Source organism: Stegodyphus dumicola, chromosome 7, assembly GCF_044657685.1.
Source record: "Stegodyphus dumicola isolate Sdum_Otavi_A_Nest chromosome 7, ASM4465768v1".
Lineage (NCBI taxonomy): Eukaryota > Metazoa > Arthropoda > Arachnida > Araneae > Eresidae > Stegodyphus > Stegodyphus dumicola.
Genome location: NC_140774.1, coordinates 187,005,733 through 187,028,804, shown reverse-complemented (window position 1 = coordinate 187,028,804; position 23,072 = coordinate 187,005,733). Strand labels below are relative to the sequence as shown.

The following is a 23,072-nucleotide window of genomic DNA, read 5'->3' as shown; positions in this document are numbered from 1 at the left end:
GTCCACCTTTGAAAAAAATTGCAGAAAAGGCAGGGGTGGGGAGAGGATGGGTCCTGGAAGATTCATCGAATGGCAGAGGAGAATGTTGATTTGAAAGGGGGAAGAATGTTATTGTTCTGAAATCCCGTTTAGGGTGAATAAGGCATGTAGGTCCGTTCAAGGGAAAGAATGTAAACAAAATAACGTTCGCAAAAAGCAACTGATTGGTCTTTTGTCTTGGTACAGCACCAATCTATGTAAATGACAAGGCCACCCAAACTATGTACAATGACCATCATAGGAAATATTTTATTTTTAGCGTACCTAAACGCCACTCCCACAGAAAATTTAAGTTTTAAACACGTAAACGCCATGGTGTTTCTTCTGGAAATTACGGTACTTAAAATACATAGCAAGCTGAAAGTCATTTTGACAGGCTTAGAGGTAGGAAAAGAGGGGAAGTAGACCCTTGACCTTGCCCTGTGGGGGTTCTCGTTCAAAATTGGTACAGAAGAAAAAAGCTGTGCAGTCACACTTATGCCAATGGCAGATGCAAATCATATGCCATAACAAAATTTGTGGTCTTGTTTTGATGTTATTATCAGACTAGTGAGGTAAGTCACATATGACAGTTTGACATATTGACAGGTTTTGAGGCAGAGAAAGAAGGGAAGTAGACCCTTGACTTGTCCTTTTAGGGTTCTCGTTCAAAATTGGTACAGAAGCTGTACAGTGACAGATGCAAATCATGTGCCACAACAAAATTTGCGGTATTGTTTTGATGTTACTATCAGACTAGTGAGGTAAGTCAAAAATGGATAACCTTATAAACAAGACCCCTTTTTTCTTTAAGAGTATATCAAAACTACAGGGTTTATGCCTTGTGTTAAACTTGATTTGCATTAAGATCTACTGCAGAAATATTAATAATTGTGCATTAGTATTTGCACAGCAAATATGTTTCACAATACATACAAAATTCATCAAACATTTCTATATTACTTATTTATCAAACCAAAAAAAAAAGTATAAAATATCACACACATATATATATACCGTATTTGACAGCATATAAGACACACTTTTTTCCCTAAATTTGGTCACAAAAAAGTTACCTGCATTACCATTATATCAGCTCGCCAGCTGAAATGGATAGTGATTAGTATGTGATTTTATGAATTAGGATTTCAAATATGCATTTACAGTAACTTTCATTTAAAAATATCTTCAGCCATGAATACTGCAAGATTTCAGAATAGATGGAAATCTAAAAGAGCCAAATTCGGTGAATAAGGAAGAAATGGAAGGAAACAGATCGTCAAATTTCACAATTTTTATTGTGCAGTTGCACTTATATAAATAAGCAGGATCATTATCATAGTGATCTTTTTCTTGACATTTCTAGAGAACTTTTCTAAGTTGCTACTTTTATGTTGTATAGAAGTGTTGGCATGTTATTAGCCAGTAATAGCTTTTATTTTTTCAAACTATTCAATAAGTCAAATTTCTTCAGCATTTAAAAAAAAAAAAAAAAAAAAAAAAAAAACGATGCCTTTGCCATTTCAGCTGATTCTGCCTTCTTTGGAACTAACTCAGTTTGTCAAAGATACTTTTTTTATTACAATTTTGTTTGTAGCATATAATGGCAAATCCAAGTCTTATCAATCATAACAAATCCTCTTTTGATCCAGATAGATTCTTCATAAAAATATCCAGATACCTGCCTGATCTCCAATGTAGTGTTGCTACTATTGAGAAAATGGGTCACCCATCTTGAAGAAAGTTCTTTTAATTTCAATTTTTCACAGAAAATGCAAACCATTGATTCATCACAGACGCTCATGGCTTCTTTGATTTCACAAAATTGTATTCAGCAATCTGTCAAAATCATGTCATGGACTACCTACTTTACTACTTTTTAAAGTGGTAACTATTTTTTTGGATATCCTGAACTCTGTGTGAATGCATACACACTTAAATTTCCAAAATGTTATGGATGAAAAGGTAACAAAACCTTATTTTCAATAACTAACATCAGATTTGAATTTAATTTCTACACAATTTTTTCTTCCAAATGAAAAAATTCAGTGCTTTCTCAAACTTCATTTCTGTCTACAACTTAACATGCAAAGTTATTTTCCTTAAATGCTCTAAAATTAAATGACCTAACAGCTAAATTTAAAACTTGCTTTCAATTCGATGAAATTGTTGCTTGCGTATAAGAATTATTTAGAAAAAGTAATACCCAGAGATCATTTAAGAAACTTTTAAATATATTAATTTCCATTCATAAATAACATTAATAATTAATAAGGATGGATATTTTCCATAAATTAAAAGCAAAAAGAATACCAATTAACCAATCAAATGGCAATAAAAAGTAACTAAAACTTATGGCAGAATTTTCCTAAAATAAATTTTTTTGCCAGCTTATTAAATAGTATTTCCAACAGTTTACATTTTATCAGACCTTTTTCTGGAATAACACCTAAACACTTTTGTATCTCTTTCTGTAGCAAAAATTAAGTCCGACTGATAAAAACATACATGAATAAAATGCTATAAAAACTAACAACCTGAATATTAAAAATTTTATTTCTCATATTTTGCTAATTAATCCACACTAAAAAGACTTTAAAACTTATATAAAGGTACATAAAATTCATATATGTAATACCAGAAAATGTCATTCTTGATGGTTAAATTGAAGTACATTATAGAAATTCTTGTAGTCCTGCTGATATATTGCAGATTCATAAAGCAGCAGCTTGTAAATGTGGTAAATTTAAATATTCCTTTTCTTTTGATGACCAAACATTCAAATGCAGTAACGTACATAAATGGGTTACAATAAGCATGCCTATTTCAGAGTTTATTATACTTTTGAAGACAGCACACATTAGCAGGAGTAGCAGAAGTGAAGTGTAACATATTTCAAAATGGAAGCTAAGTTGAAAGGAAGATTTTAATTTGGCATTTTAACTTTCAGTTACAAATTATTTGTGTTATAAGCCTTATGAAAAGGTTAGAGAAGCAAACTATTAAAATTAAATTACAAGGTTAAGGGCTATTGAAAATTTAAAACAGAATTGTGATTTACATGTTTTTGAAATCCTACATATACATGAAATAATGTACACAGCATTACATAAATGAACCAACAGTATAATTAAGTATAAAAAAATAATTAAAAAGTTATTCTTACAGGAGGTAAATAATGAAAACATCCATGTGACCTTTTTGCTCTATTTGCATTATCTACAGTACGACCAATTTCCTCAAGAAAGTGGTAGTCTGAAATAAAATGTAAAATAAATAAATGAAGTACCTATAACAGAAAAGCAAATTATAAATATTTTCAACTGCTTTTCTTACAACAATAGAAATAATTTGCTTTCATATTGCCTGAGGTCTGGGACATATACATCTCATGCAATGATATTTAGTTTATTACAAAGATTTAAAATTTTCTACTTAATGCACAATTATCAGACCTTGCAGATTTGTTTTTCTGTTCCTTGTTGATTGAATTGTTGAATAAATGACTTCAATACATAAAAAAGTCTCTACAGCCAATGTGAAAAGGTTTAAACTTGATACAAATAGACAAGGGTACTATTAACACAACCACAATGACATAATTTGGCAGTTTTTACAGAAGAAAAAGTAAGATAACATAAGTCATCATTTATTTTGATAAAAGTCACTTATCAGGTGGAAGCTGGTGATTTTGGAGACTTTTCTTAAGATAGCCAAACTCTCAATATTTATTTAATTTGGCAAACATTACCAATATATGTTATGAAATATCGAGGCTCGGTAAGATAGCTTTCCCGCAAAGCAGGTTTAAGGTTGCTAGAAAATGGCAAGGGAAGGCAGGGTTGCCACATTTGGTAACAAATTGGTAATATGGTAAGACAGATGGAGAACCTTCTGGAACGAATTCTTACTGGTTTAGCCCAGAATGTTCTCAAACACAAGCCAAAAGCTATATAAACCCCACTGTTACATGGAGAGTGAGAGTCGGTATGGACTCCACTGAGTTGACAGTCGGTAAATGCCTAGTCTAGCACCGAGTTCATTGAAAGAGTCTCTTAGAGTATTGCGAGTTAGTGCATCGGTGAGTTTGATCTTACAGTGTGTTGAGCTCTGGGAACAACTGACCCGAGGAGTAGGGAGCTATATTCTAGTGCAGGGTTTCTTAAACTGTGCGTCATGACCCCTCAGGGGGTCGCGGGACCTGCAGCAGGAGTGTCGCCGATATTTTAGCAGTTTGGATATTTCTTTAACTTACTATAATAATTTTACAATTACCAAATATTTTTACACAATGCATCTAAAAATAGATAAAGAGAAGACAATACAGACAAAGAAAAAAACAAAAACGTTTCGATGCATTCTTTTTATAATATAAGCGTTCATTTCCCCTGTTTTGCATATTATGTTGTCATTTCGTCTGTTGTTTATTTAAAATTTTCACATTGTTCTATGTCTTAAAATTAGAATTAAAGTTAATGACCTACAACTGCAATAGTATATTACAGTACAAGTGAAAAAATTGACAGTTTCATTCACTTTCTTTGTAAATATTATTAGGGTCACGAAAAATTCTCAGTGATAAAAAGGGGTCGCGGCTGAAAAATGTATAAGAAACCCTGCTCTAGTGTATCGTCAAATGCATTGCAAATTGTGGCATGGAGAGTCTCGAGAGTACGTAGAGTTCCGAAAACAATCGAGCAGAAGCAGGAGCCGTACTCTGGTGCTTTGCTGTGAGGCTGTCTTCCGTTATAACCTGGAGGCTGTGTCACTAATTGTTTCAGCTTGATTGTAGTAGTTCTTCAATGACTGGAAACATGTTATTGGAGCTGTCTTGAATAATACTAGCCAAGTAAGTTTGTTCTGATACTTCATATTTGTGTCGTCGTTATTCACTCCAAATCTATGAACTCTTAACCTATGTAAGAAGGGGGGGGGAACGCAACTATATTAAAAAAAGAAAACAATTTAGCAATTCAAAATGAAAATAATTATTACAAAAAATCTGATAGCTTTCAGATTTTACATTACACCCAAAGGAGTGTTTTTTTAACATTCTGTGTGTTACCTTTATTATTATGTTCTTCAAATTGTTTTCCAGAATGACAACAGAGCACAGTTATCTAGCAGTAGAATTATTTTCTTATATTTCAGTTTTCCATCCCACTTCAAAAGGAAAATACTGCTTCCTATCCACGAATTCCTGTTATTATGATAGTTTAAAGTTCTTGACTCCTTTTAAACATCGAAGTTTACTCCTCTTTCCAATATCCACTGACATCTTTTTAATTGCTGTTTCCATACTGCACATTACTAACACAGTAACATGTTTTTTAAATTTCTTAAAACCAGCTGCTGTTTCTCATTTAAATATTAACGTGTGCTTTGGTAACACTCTGTAAAACAGGCCAGTTTAATCTATGTTATAAATTTCATGTGGCTTGTATTCTTCTAGAAGCCAAGTTAAAACATCTTTTGTCCATTTTTCAGCTGAATGATGTCTATCCCTTGCTTCTCAACATATAGTTTCTGACAAATAATGTTATTGCTCTCTTTCCATCAGTTGGGAAACAGTTTTTTTCTAACATTTTAGTGAATTCTACAGCTTTTGTCGTCAAAATAGCTTTGGAACATTTTTAGTCTCATAGCTTGAAACCATTCTAGAAAAGTCTGTTTAATGTCTCTCGATTTTCCATTCATTTTGCGCTTTCTCGAGACATTTGCATTTTTTCACTAGTTCCTTATCCATTTTATTTCTTTGCTTAAATTCCACAAATAAAATTCCACAGATTCCACAGAGTAAAAATTCCACAAATGCTGTTTGGGAAATCCCTGTTTTAAAAGCTGCTTCTAATTGGCTGGTTTTACCAAACGTTTCATAATCTTTCAGCTATTTATCCTTTCCTTTCAGGTTTAAATCATTTCGTTTAGGCACTTTCGACATGTTGCAAGTCAGGTGCATGCTAGATAAAAAATGTTTATTTTAGTGATTTTTGTCAAATTGAAAATTTCCATTTTTTGCACCAGAAAGAATGCACCTTTGTCTGTCAAGCTGATCTGCCACTTTATTACATGCATAATCAACGGTTTCTTTTCTTTTTATTCAACTTACAATGACCAATCCCCGAAGACTGATAGTATACGATAATCAAAGAAAGCATTTCATGATATTCTTTGAGAACACTCTGCAAACTTAGTGTATGTACATACATCCCTTATGCATTGGTGTTCGAGAAAAGGAACCAGTGTTCACTTAAGCCTACATATTCTTTAGAACCCATGTTTCCTGGGAAACATTCATTAATAATCAAAGAACTTGTTACTAGTGCCTCTAGAGGACTGCTTTTGCTAATCATAAGATAAAAATACTTTGTCACTCAGCTCTAGTCCGCACAAAGACATTTGGAAACAGTATCTGACAGGAACTAAGGAAGTGTACCCAACATCTCAGTGGGTCTTGATCCTAACTACACTGGCCGAAATTTCTGCTAAACTCATTTTACTGAAACACTACATAACAGAAAGCTAAATGAATGAATTACAAACAGCTTTTATCAGCCACAAACAGTTTATTTTAGATATGAATAATCAGACTTTCGTCAGTTTGAGATTTATAAACGTCAGGATAAATTTAATAAATGGCAGTTTTTCTACTGATTAATACAGTCAAAAGTCTTTAATCCGGACGTCCATAATCCCCAATGATCTATAATCCGGACCTCAAAGTTACAAAATTTCTGCACATGCATAAACGCATAATACCTTTATGCATGCGTGTTTTATGTGTAACGGATGGTATAAGCTAAGCTAAAATTATCTAATTATCTATTTCAGTTAATGTTGCAGATTGCGTTATTCCTTAACTTCGAACTGGATCCAACTTATTATTCTTTGCAAACTGTTAGAGCAAAAGCTTGAACTTTCGATTATGTCAAGAAGAATTTCCGATTCTGGAGCTGCCAAAGGATTTACAAAGCGAAAGCATGTTTCGATGTCCAGCAAACAAAAAGTGGAATTGCTGCAAAAAATGGATAAGGCACATCCTTTGTTTCTCTAACCATTTCCGAAATCTGTTTATCAATTTCACACTGCTCTGTGGGAGGGGCAGAAACGTTGCGGCGCGCAATGAGCTTGAAGTTGATCTGTCCGCACTATCCTTACCTTCAGGGCAGATGTTTTTATTTTATCCGGCTTATAATTCCTCACTAAATGTAGTGTTTCATCTCGATGTACTCCAATATAATTTAAATCAATTGCCTCGTCATTATAAATATCACGAATACACATCAAATAGTTTTCTGGTTGCAATTTTCTAATTTTGACTATGCGTAATGTATGCTTTACGCATGCGCTCATTGAAAGAAATGTTTAATAAAGTAAACAAATAAATATTAAGCTTTTTTTTTTTGTAAATTTTGATACCCTTTAGATCACAATTGCTCTTTATTTCATAAATTACGGTTTCATATTTTTAATTTTATAATTTCTGCATGCCATCTTACCAGATTTGAACTGATGATCTCTAATCCGGAAAAACCGATAATCCGGAATCGCCGAAGTCCCGACGCGTCTGGATTAAAGACTTTTGACTGAATATAGTCGTTCTGGTTCCAGGAAATCTGAATGCAATAAATGGCTGAGTTTACTAACCAGTGAGTTTAATAAGTGATGGGCACTGTATATATTATCCCCTAGTAATCCTCACTGTTATATATATACAATATCCCTAACTTCAATTTAAGGGTAATTTATTTATGATACATGCTATTGCAGTAATAAATGCAGTATACCCCTACATTATTTTAAATGATTATGGTTATTAAAATACTAGATGTATAAAAAAATTCAGCCATTTTGTAGATGTAAATTGTGACTGGATGACCCCTGTCACAGATCAGTAAGCAGATATCAGGCAGTAAGGATGCAATTGACAATAGTATATACTGACTTCAGAAATTTCTGGTTTGAAGCAGATCAGTCCTATTCTAGACATCCACGAATAGTGTCTGATAAGTTCTAAAAGCTGCAAAATGTGAATCACATCCAGTGATTCAGAATTACGAGAACTTTTGTCAGTATGCAGAATATTAGAAAGGTGGAAGAAGGTATCTGGGTCTATCATCTGACTTGATCATTAGCTTCCACATCAGTTTTCTGTGAAGCAACAATTCCATGCAGCCAGTATCTATACTTTGCTTTCTCATAACAGAACAAAGTCATTTTTAACACAAAATCTAACAGGAGATGAGAAATGAATTACTCATACTTGCCAACCAACGACACTAAAAAATCAGGAGATTTATTTTCAACAACAAAAAGATTTTTAAATGATAAAAATATATTTTTTAATAATGAATTACCGGTACTTTTCCATTTTGCCGACACAGGAAATAAAGTCACCAACGGTGGTACAACTGATGCCAAACGGAATATCCTCTCTGGTAACCTTTTATGCCTTATTTTCAAACTAAGTCAAAGCCATTTCTTTGATTGTTTCTTTCAATACTGGCATAAAATTACATAGAATTTTTACCAGATAGCTCAAATTTATGCCCTAAGGCCATTCGCGGTAATTAAGTCAATTAGGATGTAGTCACACCGCTCAATCGAAGGCGAAAATATGGAAAAGGCAAAGTCAAGGGTTAAATTCATCAAATCTAATGAGAATGCACTAGCAAAGTAAAGCACTGCAGTTTTACATAATCTCTGAGTAAGCTATTCATACGAAGTGAAATAATTTTTGCATTTTAAACTTGTATTCCAAATTAAGATTTAACTTGAAATTAATACAGATAATTACTGAGAGAATTAAATTTTTGTAGCGCATTTTACGTGAGATGAGATCACTTGGGGTTATCTGACATGAACCAGCGAATCAAAAGGTTGAACCATGAAAGCATAGTTAATTCTTAAATTAATGTCTTTTTGCAAATTTATTGTCTTTTATTTATTGGCTTTTTATAAAACTTTAAACGATATTAAAATGTTAGTACCTTAAATAAAAAATTCTTAGAACTAACATATGCTAACATTTTTTACGTGTATACTGTATTGTGTCGCCAATACAGTGTACTTGGCGAGATTTGCGCCGGCGAAATGGAAAAGTACCGAATTACCTTCAAATCATTACTAATAAATATCTGAAAGTTCAGTTACTAATTCTTAAATGCAAACAGAACATTCTGCATTAATAACTTTTTGGTCCTTTGTTTCCACAGAGAAAAATTAACTTTTCGTTTTTTTCAATAGATCTCATGTTGTCCCTGTGTTTTTGTGTATGGACATGTTAGAGAACAATTGCCCTTCCATCGTGTGATATAAAAGAAAAGAAATAAAATAAGTAAATAAAATCAAAATGACAAGCAGTACACATCACAAATGCATTATATTTCCTTCAGAAAATATTAGCAGGAAAGTCATCTGTGTATGATTTTTGAAAAGTACATGAGTATTTTACTTTTTCACAGACATAACTAATACAAAATATTGTAATTTCTTAAACTATTTCTCAAAAGAACATGCGTTCACACAGGTTAGTAACAGGATGAACGAAATAACAACCTCGATCTTGTTTGTGGTCATTGGGTAGTCTGTGAGAGATAACATGCAAAGGTGCTTGATGCTCATTAGAGAAACGGAACATGACATTTTCAGACACATGCTCTCACTTACAAAGCAGAAGTTCGCTATGATTTCTCACTGATGAAACTATTTTGGTTTTCTATGCAGTCTAGAGAAAAACCAGGTAATTTCAGGCACCTCAAATCACTTTTTTGGTGATGCAAATAATGAAGTATTAAGCAAGCTACATAAAAATTGTGAGAAATGTTAAGAATAAGAGAGAACTGGGAGAAATATGTTGTAAATCGGGTTGGAGGGAGAATGGTGGAGCCTAAATCGGAAGAGTTGGCAACTCTGAATATTTTATCACAGTGCTAAACATCAAAGGGAGAGTACACCACACTGCAGAAACTGTATCATCAACTTTTACAAGAAGACTGTATCCCCAAAAGAATGTTAAGTGTGTGGTGGAATGTCAAGAGAATAATCAAATGGGATATAAGTAAATAATAAATGTCGATATCTCCTTCCACCTTCCAACAGTTGGATAGATTGACAGAACAAATGATATATAAGCAGTCAACACTCATCAATTACAAAGGCTTCATCTGTTACCACATTAATGTCAAATCTTATGTTCTTTATTCCATAGGCAAAAATTACTTGAATTTGAAAGGGAAGTGTTAATTCACCCATGGCATTCCCAACTCTGCTTCAATCTCATTAAATCTTTAGAGACCACTTCACTCTTCATTTCTTCGATAATGTAGAAACAACATCACAAAGCATTTTTGACTCCAAAAAAGAAAACTTTTATTGATCTTGAATAAATCTATGACCAGACAGATGAAAGTCATACATAATGAAGGCAATTAACATTTTACTTTTCCTCTTTTTTTTTTTTTCAATCAAAAAGGTAGAACTTTAGGACACACTAAATATAGAACAGAATGAAGTTTACTGAGCAAAAAATTAACTGAGATCATCCTAAAGTCTGATTTTAATAGGAAATGAGCAAATCAGTTTTGCTAATCCAAGAAATCTGCTAGTCCATGCAAATGGGTATATTGTACTAGTCACATAGCTGACTATTCCCATAAGCACCCCCCCCAAATGGTGGGCCCTCAGCTGACTTCGGCTTGGCCACTACTAAGGCCAGAAGTGGTGATCACGTTATTACGGATGCACGTAATAGGTAGGCCACCTTTGGCTCCTATGAAGGGACAGACAGTTACAACTATGCCTTTTCCAGGATTCGAACCTGGGTCCTTTGGTATTGCAGTCAACTCCCCTAACCATTATACCATCTGGCGACTTTCCATAAACATATATGATCTCCAAGCCACATAACTGTCATTGAAGAGGGAGTAACAAAGATACCTATTTGAAACAGAAGCTTATCAAAATAAAATTTAAAATTAGACAAATCAGCAGCTTTAAATTTAAAATCTATGCCAATCTAAGGATGATTATTTCCCTAATTTTAAATAAAAGATAGGTTGAAATAGCTCTAGCAAGAATTTAAATATGAGTTTGATGACATTCATGATATTCAATAATTCAGTTGGAATAATTGTCAGATGAACTGTTCCTCCACATTTCAAAATAAAGCCATCTAAAATTGGGTCAATAATTCTGAATAGATTGGTGTATGTGATTGTGGCAAAGCCTTCAGGGTTATCTGCCTAAGGGGAGGAATACCTTTGTGGAGAACTTTCTAAGGGAAACTGACTCGTATACATGTTACACATGGGGAAAACCATAAAAATGTCTAAGCAGCCAGCCTGATTGCGGAATTAGAACCTCGGACCAGTACCAGTGTTCAGTGACTTTACTGCTCGGCTTTTGGTGGGCCTCAGTAATTCTGAATAACTTTGTATGCTGTAAATAATTTAACAAATTAAACAATGCTATAAACTTACCACTAAGAAGATGTCGATCCTTAAATTCTTCTGCAGGCACAAAAGCTGTTTTTTCTCGTACACCATCACAATCTTTTTCTTGTTTATGTGCCTTTACACACTGTAAAGAACATGAAAGAACTGAGCATTTAGGGCAGCGATATTTTGATGGTGCACCGCAAGTAGCACATATGCTAAGGGGAGGAAAAAAGGATTAAATAATGTTATTTAACCAGAAGCATAAGTAATTGACAAAATACTTACTAAATTATAATCTTAAACAGATATTTTTAAAACAAAAAATACATTAACTGTTTAGTCTGTTTTCAGCATTTAAAGAATAAGTACATCTCTTTATGTCTGTTTAAGACAGTTGACAAACCACTTTTAAGGAATTTTAAATAGATAACTAACAAATCCCTAACCACTATACCATCTGGGTGACACCTGAAGATAGATGTAGATGTATAATGAAGAAGATGCAAATATGGCTGATTAATATTACTTTTTTTTATTTACCCAGAAGAAAATAACTTGCTATGACATCCAGCCAATTACTCCAGCCTGTCTGAGATTTTGCGTGCAATGTTTATGCAATCGCATATGCGTTTCAATGCATTGCGGTTTTTTGAAGTAGCTTCGGCCCATGCATGGATGTGGTTGCCTAAGATGATATTTGGCAGTCTCTTTGCAAGCGAACAGATAGTAGTCTGTGCAAGCGAACAGATAGTACATGGTTGTAACTGTCTGTCCCTTCACAAGAGGCAACCAAGACTGCCTGTTCGGTGCTTCCACAATAAAATAGTCACCATTTCTGGCCTTAGGAGTGGCCAATGCTGAACAGGTATGTGCCCACCATTTAATTAAAAAAAATTACATATCTTTTAATGACATTTGCTTTAAACTCAGTTGTGGTATGTGATACTCATTATAATATGATAAGCCGATAGGAAATGTTAGGTGTCTTAAAAGTAATACATTAATCATCAAAATATTGATGATACAGTAGGAATACAGTAAACATAGTAAACTAATATATTTGTTCCAATTAAAAAAAGAAAAATAAGAAATAAAATAAAATATAGACAAATAATGTTCATAAATACCTCTGGAATACAGATCCATGTGTAAGTTCATCTTCCATACTTAAAAGAAATGTCAGAACACAAATTGATATGGAACCTAGAAATTTTAAAATACCTTAATATTTTTATGCTTTTAAAATTCTGCATAAGAGAAATATGATTTTTACGCTAAAATTATATTCTCAACAGACAAGAGAAATACAAAATTAGTCAGAAATATAGTTATACATTCGAATTAAATTTAGCTTTTACAGGAGAGCAAATGGTGGATTGTTTATTAAAACCGCTTCTTAAATTTTAAGAATCACCTGCACAGTTTATTTTATTATTCAAGATGGAAATACACATGAAGCGGTGAATAACAGCTGCAGCATGGGCGATCACATATCTGAATGGTCACAAGGCTGCGAGACAAGAAAGAAATTATTTTAATGCAGCATTGTTGTCATTCAGTGAAATTCCATGAAAATGCAGAAAATCATTGCTGCACTGAAGAATTCTGCCTCCAGAAATTTGTAATAGAGTAATATTTGCTAACCTATGCTTCTTTGGCTTAAATAGAGAAGTATCTGAAAATCAAACTTTATCAAAAGAATACTAAACTGATTACTTATACAGTCAAAAGCCATTAATTCGGGCACCCATAATCCATAATGATCTATAATCCGGACCTCAAAGCTACAAACTTTCAGCGCATGCGTCGAGTTCACACATGCACATAAGCGTTTACGAGTGCGCATAAGACCTTTACGACTGCGAATATGCGTGTGCACATGTGCGTTTAATGTGTAACGGACGGTATAAGCTAAGCTAAAATTATCTAATTCAGTTAATGTTGCAGATTAAGTTGTTCCTTAATCTTTGAATTGGATCCGGCTCATTATTTTTTGCAGACTGTTAGAGCAATTTTATGTATGTAATGTAGAAGAAAAGTGACAGAGGTTATTGAAAACAAAAAAATTTCGATTGACAAATTAGTCGGTGTTCTTGACACAGCAATTATAGGACTTGAACGGCGGAACTTTGTAACTGAACAAGAAATTATGTCTGTTTAATTGAATTAAAGAGAAAGTATTATCACATGAAATGAAGCAAAACTTAAACAACTTACATTGAAAGAAATGTTTAATAAAGTAAACAAATAAATATTAAGCTTTTTCTTTTTGCAAATTTTGATACCCTTTAGATCATAATTGTTCTTTATTTCATAAATTACGGTTTCATATTTTTAATTTTAGAATATCTGCATGCCATCTTACGAGATTTAAACTGATGATCTATAATCCGGAATCGCCGAAGTCCCGACGAGTCCGGATTAACGACTTTTGACTGTACTGTACTGTAATGATTGTTTTTGTAGTAAGAATCTTTTTGTATGTATTGCCCCTTTTCCTTGATGCCCCAAAGCAAGTGCTTATATCGTTTAACCCTTAGAAAACCAAAGCCTTTGCTAACTTGTATGTTTAAAATACCGAAATGTCTGAAATGCCTTTCAAGATTTCACAGCTGTTTCCTTCCCTTCCCATCCATTTAGGAACAAAGATGTGTGAAGATTTAAAATGTCACGTGCAATCTAAAGATAAGAAACCACAAATAAATCTTTCAGGACAAGCTATCCGCAATAAACTCATACAATGCAGTTTGGGAAAATGTACCTTCTGCTAGATGTCTTAGGGAAAGGACAGAAAACAACATCACAATCTCGGCCAATTCAGGCAGTTGAAGTCATTTGAATGAAAGGGAGTTTTGGGCATTCTGACATTTAAAGGGTTAATAGTTAATCCAGCCCTATCTATATACATATATACATACTTGATGATACATATACATACTTGAACTGATACATATACATACTTGATGTTTACATGGTCTATATACATATATAGATAGAGCTGGATTAACTATTAACCTATCTATCTATATATATATAGATACGGTTATATAGATAGGCATACAATGTAATCTCAATTTTTTGGGCTAACACTGGGGAAGCAGAGTTCAGATAATCTAAATTATCAATTTTCATACATATCCATATGTGTTCATTTCTTAAAAAAAATCAGTTATTTCACTATTTTTTCTAGAACATTCAAATATTTGTTGACTTTCAATATGCTGTAAAGCTTTAAATATTATTAATATCTTGTAGTTTAAAATAAATAATTTAATTAGATGAACATTAAGGTATATGTGAATGGCAATGTTTGAAACAGGTTTGAGTGCCATGTGCGACTCTCGCACAAAGAATGTAGTTTATTTTAAAATGTTAGAATTTGTTTCTTTTCTTGTTTTGTATGTCGCCATTTTTAGTGCTAAATAAAGTTTTTTTCCATGTTCCATCAATGGAGTTGCTTCATATTGCCAAAGAAGTATCACAGTGCATTTTGCAGAGTGCTATTTTATCATTTTATCTAAATCTCCTTTTATCAATAAAATCCAACAGAATTTCAACAGACATCATTGCTGTCTCAAAACTTATGTATTTGTCAGTATCTTCTGCACTTATATTTTTAGTACCACTCTCTGCCTCTTCTGTTTTTGTGACACTTGAAACAATATCTGTATCCCTCAAGCATTGAAAGACTGGCTCAGCTAAATTGCCCTCAAATCAGTCTTTGATGTTTACATGGTCGACATTTTCAAAGAATTTCACATTTTCAATTTTAAGGCATAAAATTTCAGTTATTGCTTTGACTTCCTCCCGATTAGATTAATCTCCAATTCCTATATTAAGAACACTTTTTCAATAACATGATTGAACCTGTGTCATTGCTTTTACTTTCGACCAAGCTTTTGCTACTCTGTGTATGGCAACCAATGCAATTAACGTTTACCAGAACTTCAACAAATCCCCTTCCTTAGAAGGAGTTTAGAAAACACATAGTTGTTTCATTGATGACACTACACTTTGATCAATTAGCTGAATTAAACTGATAACATTTGGTGGTAAAAATGTAGCCATAATTAAATTGTCTGTTGGGTACTTTTCTGTTTTGTCGGCGCAGGCGATAAAGTCGCCAATAATGGTACAACTGATGCCAAACGAAATATCCTCGCTGGTAACCTTTTACTCCTCATTTTCAAAACAAGTCACAGCCATTTCTTATCAGGTTGATTATTTCTTTCAATACTGGCATACAATTACATAGAATTTTTACCAGATAGTTCAATTTTATACCCTAAGGCCATTTGTGGGCTGTAATTAAGTCAATTAGGATGCAATCACACCGCTCACTTGATGGCAAAAATATAGAAAAGGTAAAGTCAACAGTTAAATTCAGCAATTCTAACGAGAATAAACTAGCGAAGTAAAGCACTGTGGTTTTACATAATTTTTGAGTAAGCTATTTGTACGAATTGAAATAATTCTTGCATTTAAACTCGTATTGCAAATTAAGATTTAACTTGAAATTAACCCGGGAGAAGTCGCGCGGGGCACAGAGTCACCCCATGTATCAAAAATCAACAATCCTAACCGGAAATACTTCATTTTAATGAATCCTCCTGTTTGACATTCTCCTTGGAATGCGTATTGTTATTTTTGCTTTTTTTTCTTTTCTGTGAGAGAAGCAATCATTTCTTAGAATCCATGAGGGAATGGGGTGACTCAGTCAACCCGTGCGAACGTTACTGTTTCGAAATTTTTCATTAGTGGCGGTTTAGCTTCGCGCTCTCGAGTGTTGCCGTTGTTGTTCTGTTGGATTATTTGATAGATAATGGTTTACAAACATAAATTTACCGAATATGAAAAAGAGATGGAACGTTTGAGAACTCTATTAGATGAAGTTGAGTCTTCTGAAGGAGAAATTGATCAAGATAGTGAAAATGAATCCGATGAAGATTATACAGTTCTCATGACAGCGAAAGTGAATTTGAGCAGAATGATGAAGACGACAGAAATCCTGATTTAGTAAAAAGTATTTTTATTAGCAAAAATAAGAGTTTCGTAGAAAGGAAAACCAAATCAAAAAGTGAAAAAGGTCTTCTCAAATTATAATAGCTTATTTACCAGAATTAAAAGGAACTGCACGCAATATAACGGAGCCTCTAGAAAGTTGGGAATTGTTTTTCAATGCTAAAATGATACGATCCATTGTAGAGTGTACAAATATTTATATTAAAAAAATATCGGTAAATTGTACCAGAGATCGGGATGCCAAAATGACAAATGATGTGGAAATTAGAGCACTTTTTGGGCTGTTACATCTGTACGGCTTGCATAAATCATCACATAAAAATACGCAAGATTTGTGGGCTACTGATGGCTCAGGCATTGAAATTTTATGGAACAGAATGTTATATAAAAGATTTAAATTTCTTCTTAGGTGTCTACGGTTAGATAACGTGACCAATCGTGAAGCTCGGAAAAAATTGGACAAAATTGCCAAAAGATATACATTATTGATAAATATATTACTATCAAAGAAAAATTACAGAAATTTTGAGGGCGGTGTTCCTTTTGTCAATATATACCCAGCAACCCATCGAAGTATGAAATCAAAATATTTGCCTTAGTAGATTCAAGAACTTTCTGCAGCTATAACATGGATATACGCAGGACAATAGTCGGAAGGTCCCTTTAGATTTGAAAATTCACCATTTGAAATTACAAAACACCTGTGCATCCCTTTGTTTGGGCAGAAATGTAACAATGGATAATTGGTATACGAGTTATCCTCTAGCAAAAGAACTTTTGTCAAAGAAGTTAACTATTGTAGGAACCCTGAACAGAAACAAGACTGAAATTCCGATCAAGTTCGTCCAAACAAAAACTAGGAACGATTATTTATCTATATTTGGGTTCTAAAAGAATGCGACAATAGTATCGTATGTGCCTAAAAAATCAAAATGTGTAGTTTTGTTATCTACAATGCATTGCGATGATGCCATTGATGAAAGTGACGATACAAAGAAACCAGAAATAATTTACTTTCATAATGCAACAAAAGGTGGAGTAGATAAAGCTGATGAGATGTTATCATTATATTCGACAGCTCAAAAAACCAACAGATGGCCGATGGTCGTCTTTAACTGTGTTGAACGTCACTGCAATAAATACGCGAGTTACTTTGTTCTCAACAAAGACCCCTCCTTTACAATATGGAAATAGTAGAAAATTCCTACAAAATTTGCTATATCTCTTATACAGTGCATCACATAGAGATAACAAAAAATAATGTCAATGCTTCCTAAAGTGGTTCGTGAAGGCATCAATAATGCGACTTCTAGTGTATCAGAAGAACACCCATGAAAGAAACCAAAACTCGACAAAGGCCAACGTCCTGTGTGCCCAAAATCCAAAGACAATAAAACTGCAATTTCTTGCAAAATATGTGATAATTTTTCATGTAAAATTCATTCTTCCTACCTTTTCCAGAAGTGTATGTTAGTTTCTGACTCCTGATTAGGTATATACTTATTTTGGATTTTTTTCTTAAATATTGAAATAAGTTTTTTAAGTAAAGGAGTATAGTTTCTAAATGAAATATTGCAATTATTGTTTATAATCAAATAGTTTCTATAAAATATATAACGCATTTTCCAAATGAAACTGACTGGGGTGCCACAGTCGCCCCGCACAATCTCCATCGTCAGTGTTGGGTGCGCGCCTTCTGCCAAGTTAATGTAGATAATTACTGCGAAAATTGGATTTTTGTAGTGTAGTTTACATGAGATCACTTGGGGTCACGTGATATGAACCAGAGAATCAGGATGTTGTACTATGAAAACATAGTAAATTCTTAAATTAATTTCTTTTTACAAATTTATTGTCTTTATGGTTGATCTATACATTATGGTAAGTTGGCGATTTTTTGGCGAAAATTTGGCGACCAACTTTCCTACAGCAACCCTCTATTTTTTTTTCCCCGCCGCCATTTTGTCTTCACGAAGTAAAGACATGTTTCTTTTCTTTTTATCTCCTGAACACTTCTTCCAACAATCTACTAGCCGAATTACACTTATGCTAGAAATTTTATCAAACAAAACTGCTTAATTATGACAAATATTCACTGCAAAATTAGGAAAAACTGCACAATACCATTCCCCTTACGCATTTTTCAAAATAACACATACACAAAAACCATGTACACGCCGACTTATTTTTACTTAAAAAAACATCCCAGAATTGCACAAAAATGGCATTGCGCACACTCTTCACTATATCCATGTACACTGCTTTTTTCTCATAAATTACAAAAATTTCACGAAAATACATGACAATTTTCTCAATCTTTAAACCCGGTAAAAAGAACATATATGAAATTACCTGATCGCGAAAAAGTATTTACCCTTTACAAATGTGAACATTTCCACATATAAAATAAATAAAATATCCAAAAACTTTTACCTTTAAATCATCTATTACATTATACACGTCACCAATGAATTCATACCTCAAGCATTACAAATACTTAATATCAAATATTTAAATTATTTCCATGCACGTTTATTTCAACTAAAACGTATACCAAATTCCTACAAACATAAAATTCACAAAATAACTATCATTTCATTAAAATATAATTAAATTCAAAAACACTACTTAAAATATAAATAAGCACATACATTAAATTAATAAAAATTACCTTACAATTCTAATTACTTTAAACTAAATCATTGCTAATAACAATTTTCCCAATAATACCAAATTCCTTTCCACCTTACATTTACAACAATGCATAAAAATAATATCCTCAAATAATTAAAAATACTAACTTACCTAATCTTCTTCAGAATCTTGATTACGTGGCGGATACACTTTTCTTACTTCTGTTTCAGAATCTTTAAAATCATACTTATCTTTCAAAGCAAGATACCAGGTAAAATAAATAACATAATAAAACATCTTTATTTCTCTCTCGCACAACCTTAAAAAACATTTATTACTATCCTTTTCAATACCACTAAATACCCATTTCGAATTCACTTTACTTACGGCCATGGGATCCAAAAATTCACAAACACTATTTCACACAACACAGAATAAAGCCAACTACAAAATTGCCAGATTTTTTCCCGATTAAAGAACAGCAAGTCCATTAATATCACATAACATATCCCATGATCTCTCATTTCCCTCACACAAAATAATGCGTAATCAGAACTGAATACTACTCACATTCTTAACAAAGTCTAACTAACCTAATCTTCTTCCGAATCTTCCTTACATGGTGGATACACTTTTATTATGGATTCAATAAAATTACTGAACGATTTTTTTTCCGAATTTGATAAAAAAAAAAAAAAAAATTCTCTTTATCACATCTACAATTCACTTTAGACAGCGCCATACAATCCCAAAATTATTCAACCCTACTTCACACAACACACAATGAAGCTTAATACAAAATAATATACATCCACAGATACTTGTCCAAATTCCCCCCTTTTCCGATTAAAGAAGCGTAATTCGTCCATTAATATCACATGACATATCCCATGATCTCTCATTTCTCCCACACAAAATAATGTGTAATCGGAACTGAGTACTGCTCACATTATTACCAAAGTCCCAGGTAACCTTTATCGCCTCCAAAATGTCGCCAAACTACCAGTTACCATATTGTAAAGATCAACCATCTTTATTTATTGGCTTTTTTACAAAATTTTAAACATTAAAATGTTTATACCTTCAAAACAAAAAATTCTTAGAACTAACATTTGTCAACATTTTTCATGTGTTGTTGCCAATAAAGTCTGCTTGGCAAGATTTGCGCTGGCGAAATGGAAATGTACTATCTGTTGATTTTACACACACCTGTAAAATCAACACTATGAGCAAATCAAATGCTATGAGCTCAATCAAATGCTGGGAGCAAATCAAATGCTCCTAGCATTTGATTGTGTATGCATAGGCATCTCCACACACGGATAATCAAGAGTACACTATATATAAATAAAACTATAGATAGTTATACACATTTTTATTATTTTGCCGGTAAAAGTATAGTTTAAGGTACCCCTTGGCGAAACTTGGCGGTACATGGATACCGATTTTATGCAATTCTTTGACTCGTTATTTTGGCTTGCAAAGCCGCTACACAAAGCCAAAATAAAAAGACAAACAATTGCACAAACTTGGTATCCACGTACACATCGACTTATTTTCACTTAAAAAAAAATCCTCAAATTGCACAAAAATGGCATTGCACACTCCTTCAACTTTATCCATGTACACGTCGACTCATTTTCACTTAAAAAAAAATCCCTGAATTGCACAAAAATGGTATTGCACACTCTTTAAACTTTATCCATGTACACGTCGACCTATTTTCACTTAAAATTTCCAGAATTGCACAAACTTGCATTGCGCACTCCCTTTACTCTGTCCATGTACACATCGATATATTTTCACTTAAAAAGTCAAAGTAGCACCAAATTCTACAATATAGGCAAACAAAAAAATGCATGATCTCAATAAAATACATTTTAAACCAAACAATAAAATAACATAAAAAAGGAAAAACATGTTATACATTTAAGCACTACCAAAAGCAAATATTCACTTACCATGATTTTCAAGTTCGCTTTGTACACCCAGAGCCACGTAAAAATCAAAATATCAATCATACTCAAATGACTTTTTTCAAACCAGGTAAACTTTCTGATCGAACGCTTCGCATAGTGACCATCTGAACCTTTCTTCCTACAAACCCATTCAAATCCATGTAAACGGTTTTTACATTCGACTAATCGCATATCCTTCCTACATACGGGACACTTATAATGGCTACTAAGTAAACCTTCATTTATATACCAGTCAATTAAAGCTCTTTTCTCCTTTCGCTCCAAATCATACAGAAACTTCAAATTAATCTTACTACATTTGGCCATTCTACCGTCTAAAGAATCAAACAAACACACACCACAAAAACGCTTACAAAACATCCCATCATTCAAAATTTCCCAAAATCACGCACCCGATTCCATCACAATAGGGTTTCCATAACATTCAACTACACAGGCTACCATAAATGAAACAACTTGGCGATAAATCAAACAACAATTTCGCCATAATACAAGGAGTACCTTAAAGTCTACTCTACCCATTTTGCCTATTGCAGTTTATGTTACATCTGAATGTCTACTTTTGCTAACGATGTCCATGTAACAGATTTGATTTAATATAATGAATAATACGTAAAAAATATGAATATTTATACATGGGAGTAACTGATTAATGGAATCACCTGAAATGTGCCAGAGAAAAGATTGCTTTAAAACATTTGACTGACATCACTAAGAATCCAGTAAGTCTACTTAGTATGAATGTTCCTTTTATTAAATCAAATTAAAGCATGCTTTAAGGAATCTACAGATATAACTGAGATTTTCTTGCTATATAATATTAGATGTTTGAATCTGGTAAATATGTTTACAAGTCGACGTAATTCTATTAGGGATTCAACTATTGCCTTATCACAAAATTTATCTGGATTGCTATGAAAATGAAGAGCAAATAGAACTAGTTTATGATATACTTCAGAGATACTGCGGGATGATTTATGTGCAGAAAATTAATTTTACTTCGCGCATCATGGAGAAGAAAGGTATTGGACTAATTGGTATCGTATTTTCATTGTGACAAATGCTATTGAAAGTGTAATTTCACACTTAATTTAAGGAAGCCTAATATAGTAAAATAAAATGAACTTACGATAATTGCTTTAAATGTTTAGTGTTCACGTAAAAATCGACTACCTCACGTAAAACTTCAAACATGCGGTTTTGCGTTTTTTTGCTGTATTTGTTTTTAAAGCAACAGACATCCAGGTTCTTGAGTTGAGGCTCTATCCTCCTGCTTTTCACTTCGAGTGAGTTTATTGCGAAGAAAATTTGACGGCAGTTTTAGGACGAACTGACTCGTTATCATGAAAAATCACAGAGTTACACATATAGCTGTTTTTTGCCAGTAGAAATCCAGAAATTATTTGTCCAAATTCATTTTTTTCTAGTTAATGATTACCTCCAGTATAATACAGTATCAATTGTAACGCGTCTTTTGAGAACCTTTGGAGTATTAGAATATAATATTCCAAAGGTTCTCAAAAGACGCATTAGTATAATTTAAGTAAGTACAGAAATTTATCTACTCGAAGAGATGCAAAGATTCTTCGGTGCTTTTCTTACTATGTCTGTATAAGTCTTTTAACAAGTGCTATATTTTCTTGTCCATTAGAAAGAAGGAGATCTACAATATTACGAAAAAATCTTGAAAATTTATGCTTGTTTCTTACATTTCAGGAAAATCCTACAGTTAATCTATTTAATCTCTTAGACATGGGAATGTTCTAGTCATTTCAAGTATCCAAATGCTTTAAAAGTTTACTGTTACTTTAAAAGTTACTAATGAGCTGTAATTTTGGCTCAATCCTAGAAGACGCTGAACAAATAAGTACTGAAGGTTACTAAGGTGCTGTACACGCCTTTTATGACGTAATATTGGCTGCGCCTCTTTCTAGAAACAAGTTGTAGTTGTGCTACAGCTTCATATTTGAAGAAAATTTAA

The 23,072-nt window shown here is 33.0% G+C and overlaps 1 protein-coding gene across 2 annotated transcripts in view; it reads right to left on the bottom strand.

Annotated features, from left to right (window-relative positions):
* Positions 1 to 22,366, bottom strand: part of LOC118195741 (box C/D snoRNA protein 1) — a 47,606-nt gene extending 25,240 nt beyond the window's left edge. For both annotated transcript variants that reach the window (XM_085821164.1, XM_035367067.2), the window contains exons 1-4: positions 22,221 to 22,366; positions 12,584 to 12,659; positions 11,499 to 11,671; positions 3,185 to 3,273 (exon numbers count right to left, since the gene is read on the bottom strand). In XM_085821164.1, coding sequence (XP_085677290.1) covers positions 3,185 to 3,273; positions 11,499 to 11,671; positions 12,584 to 12,621 — 300 coding nt within the window. In that variant the 5' untranslated portion in view covers positions 12,622 to 12,659; positions 22,221 to 22,366. The remainder of the gene's footprint in view (positions 1 to 3,184; positions 3,274 to 11,498; positions 11,672 to 12,583; positions 12,660 to 22,220) is intronic.
* Between the last annotated feature and the right edge of the window lie 706 nt (positions 22,367 to 23,072).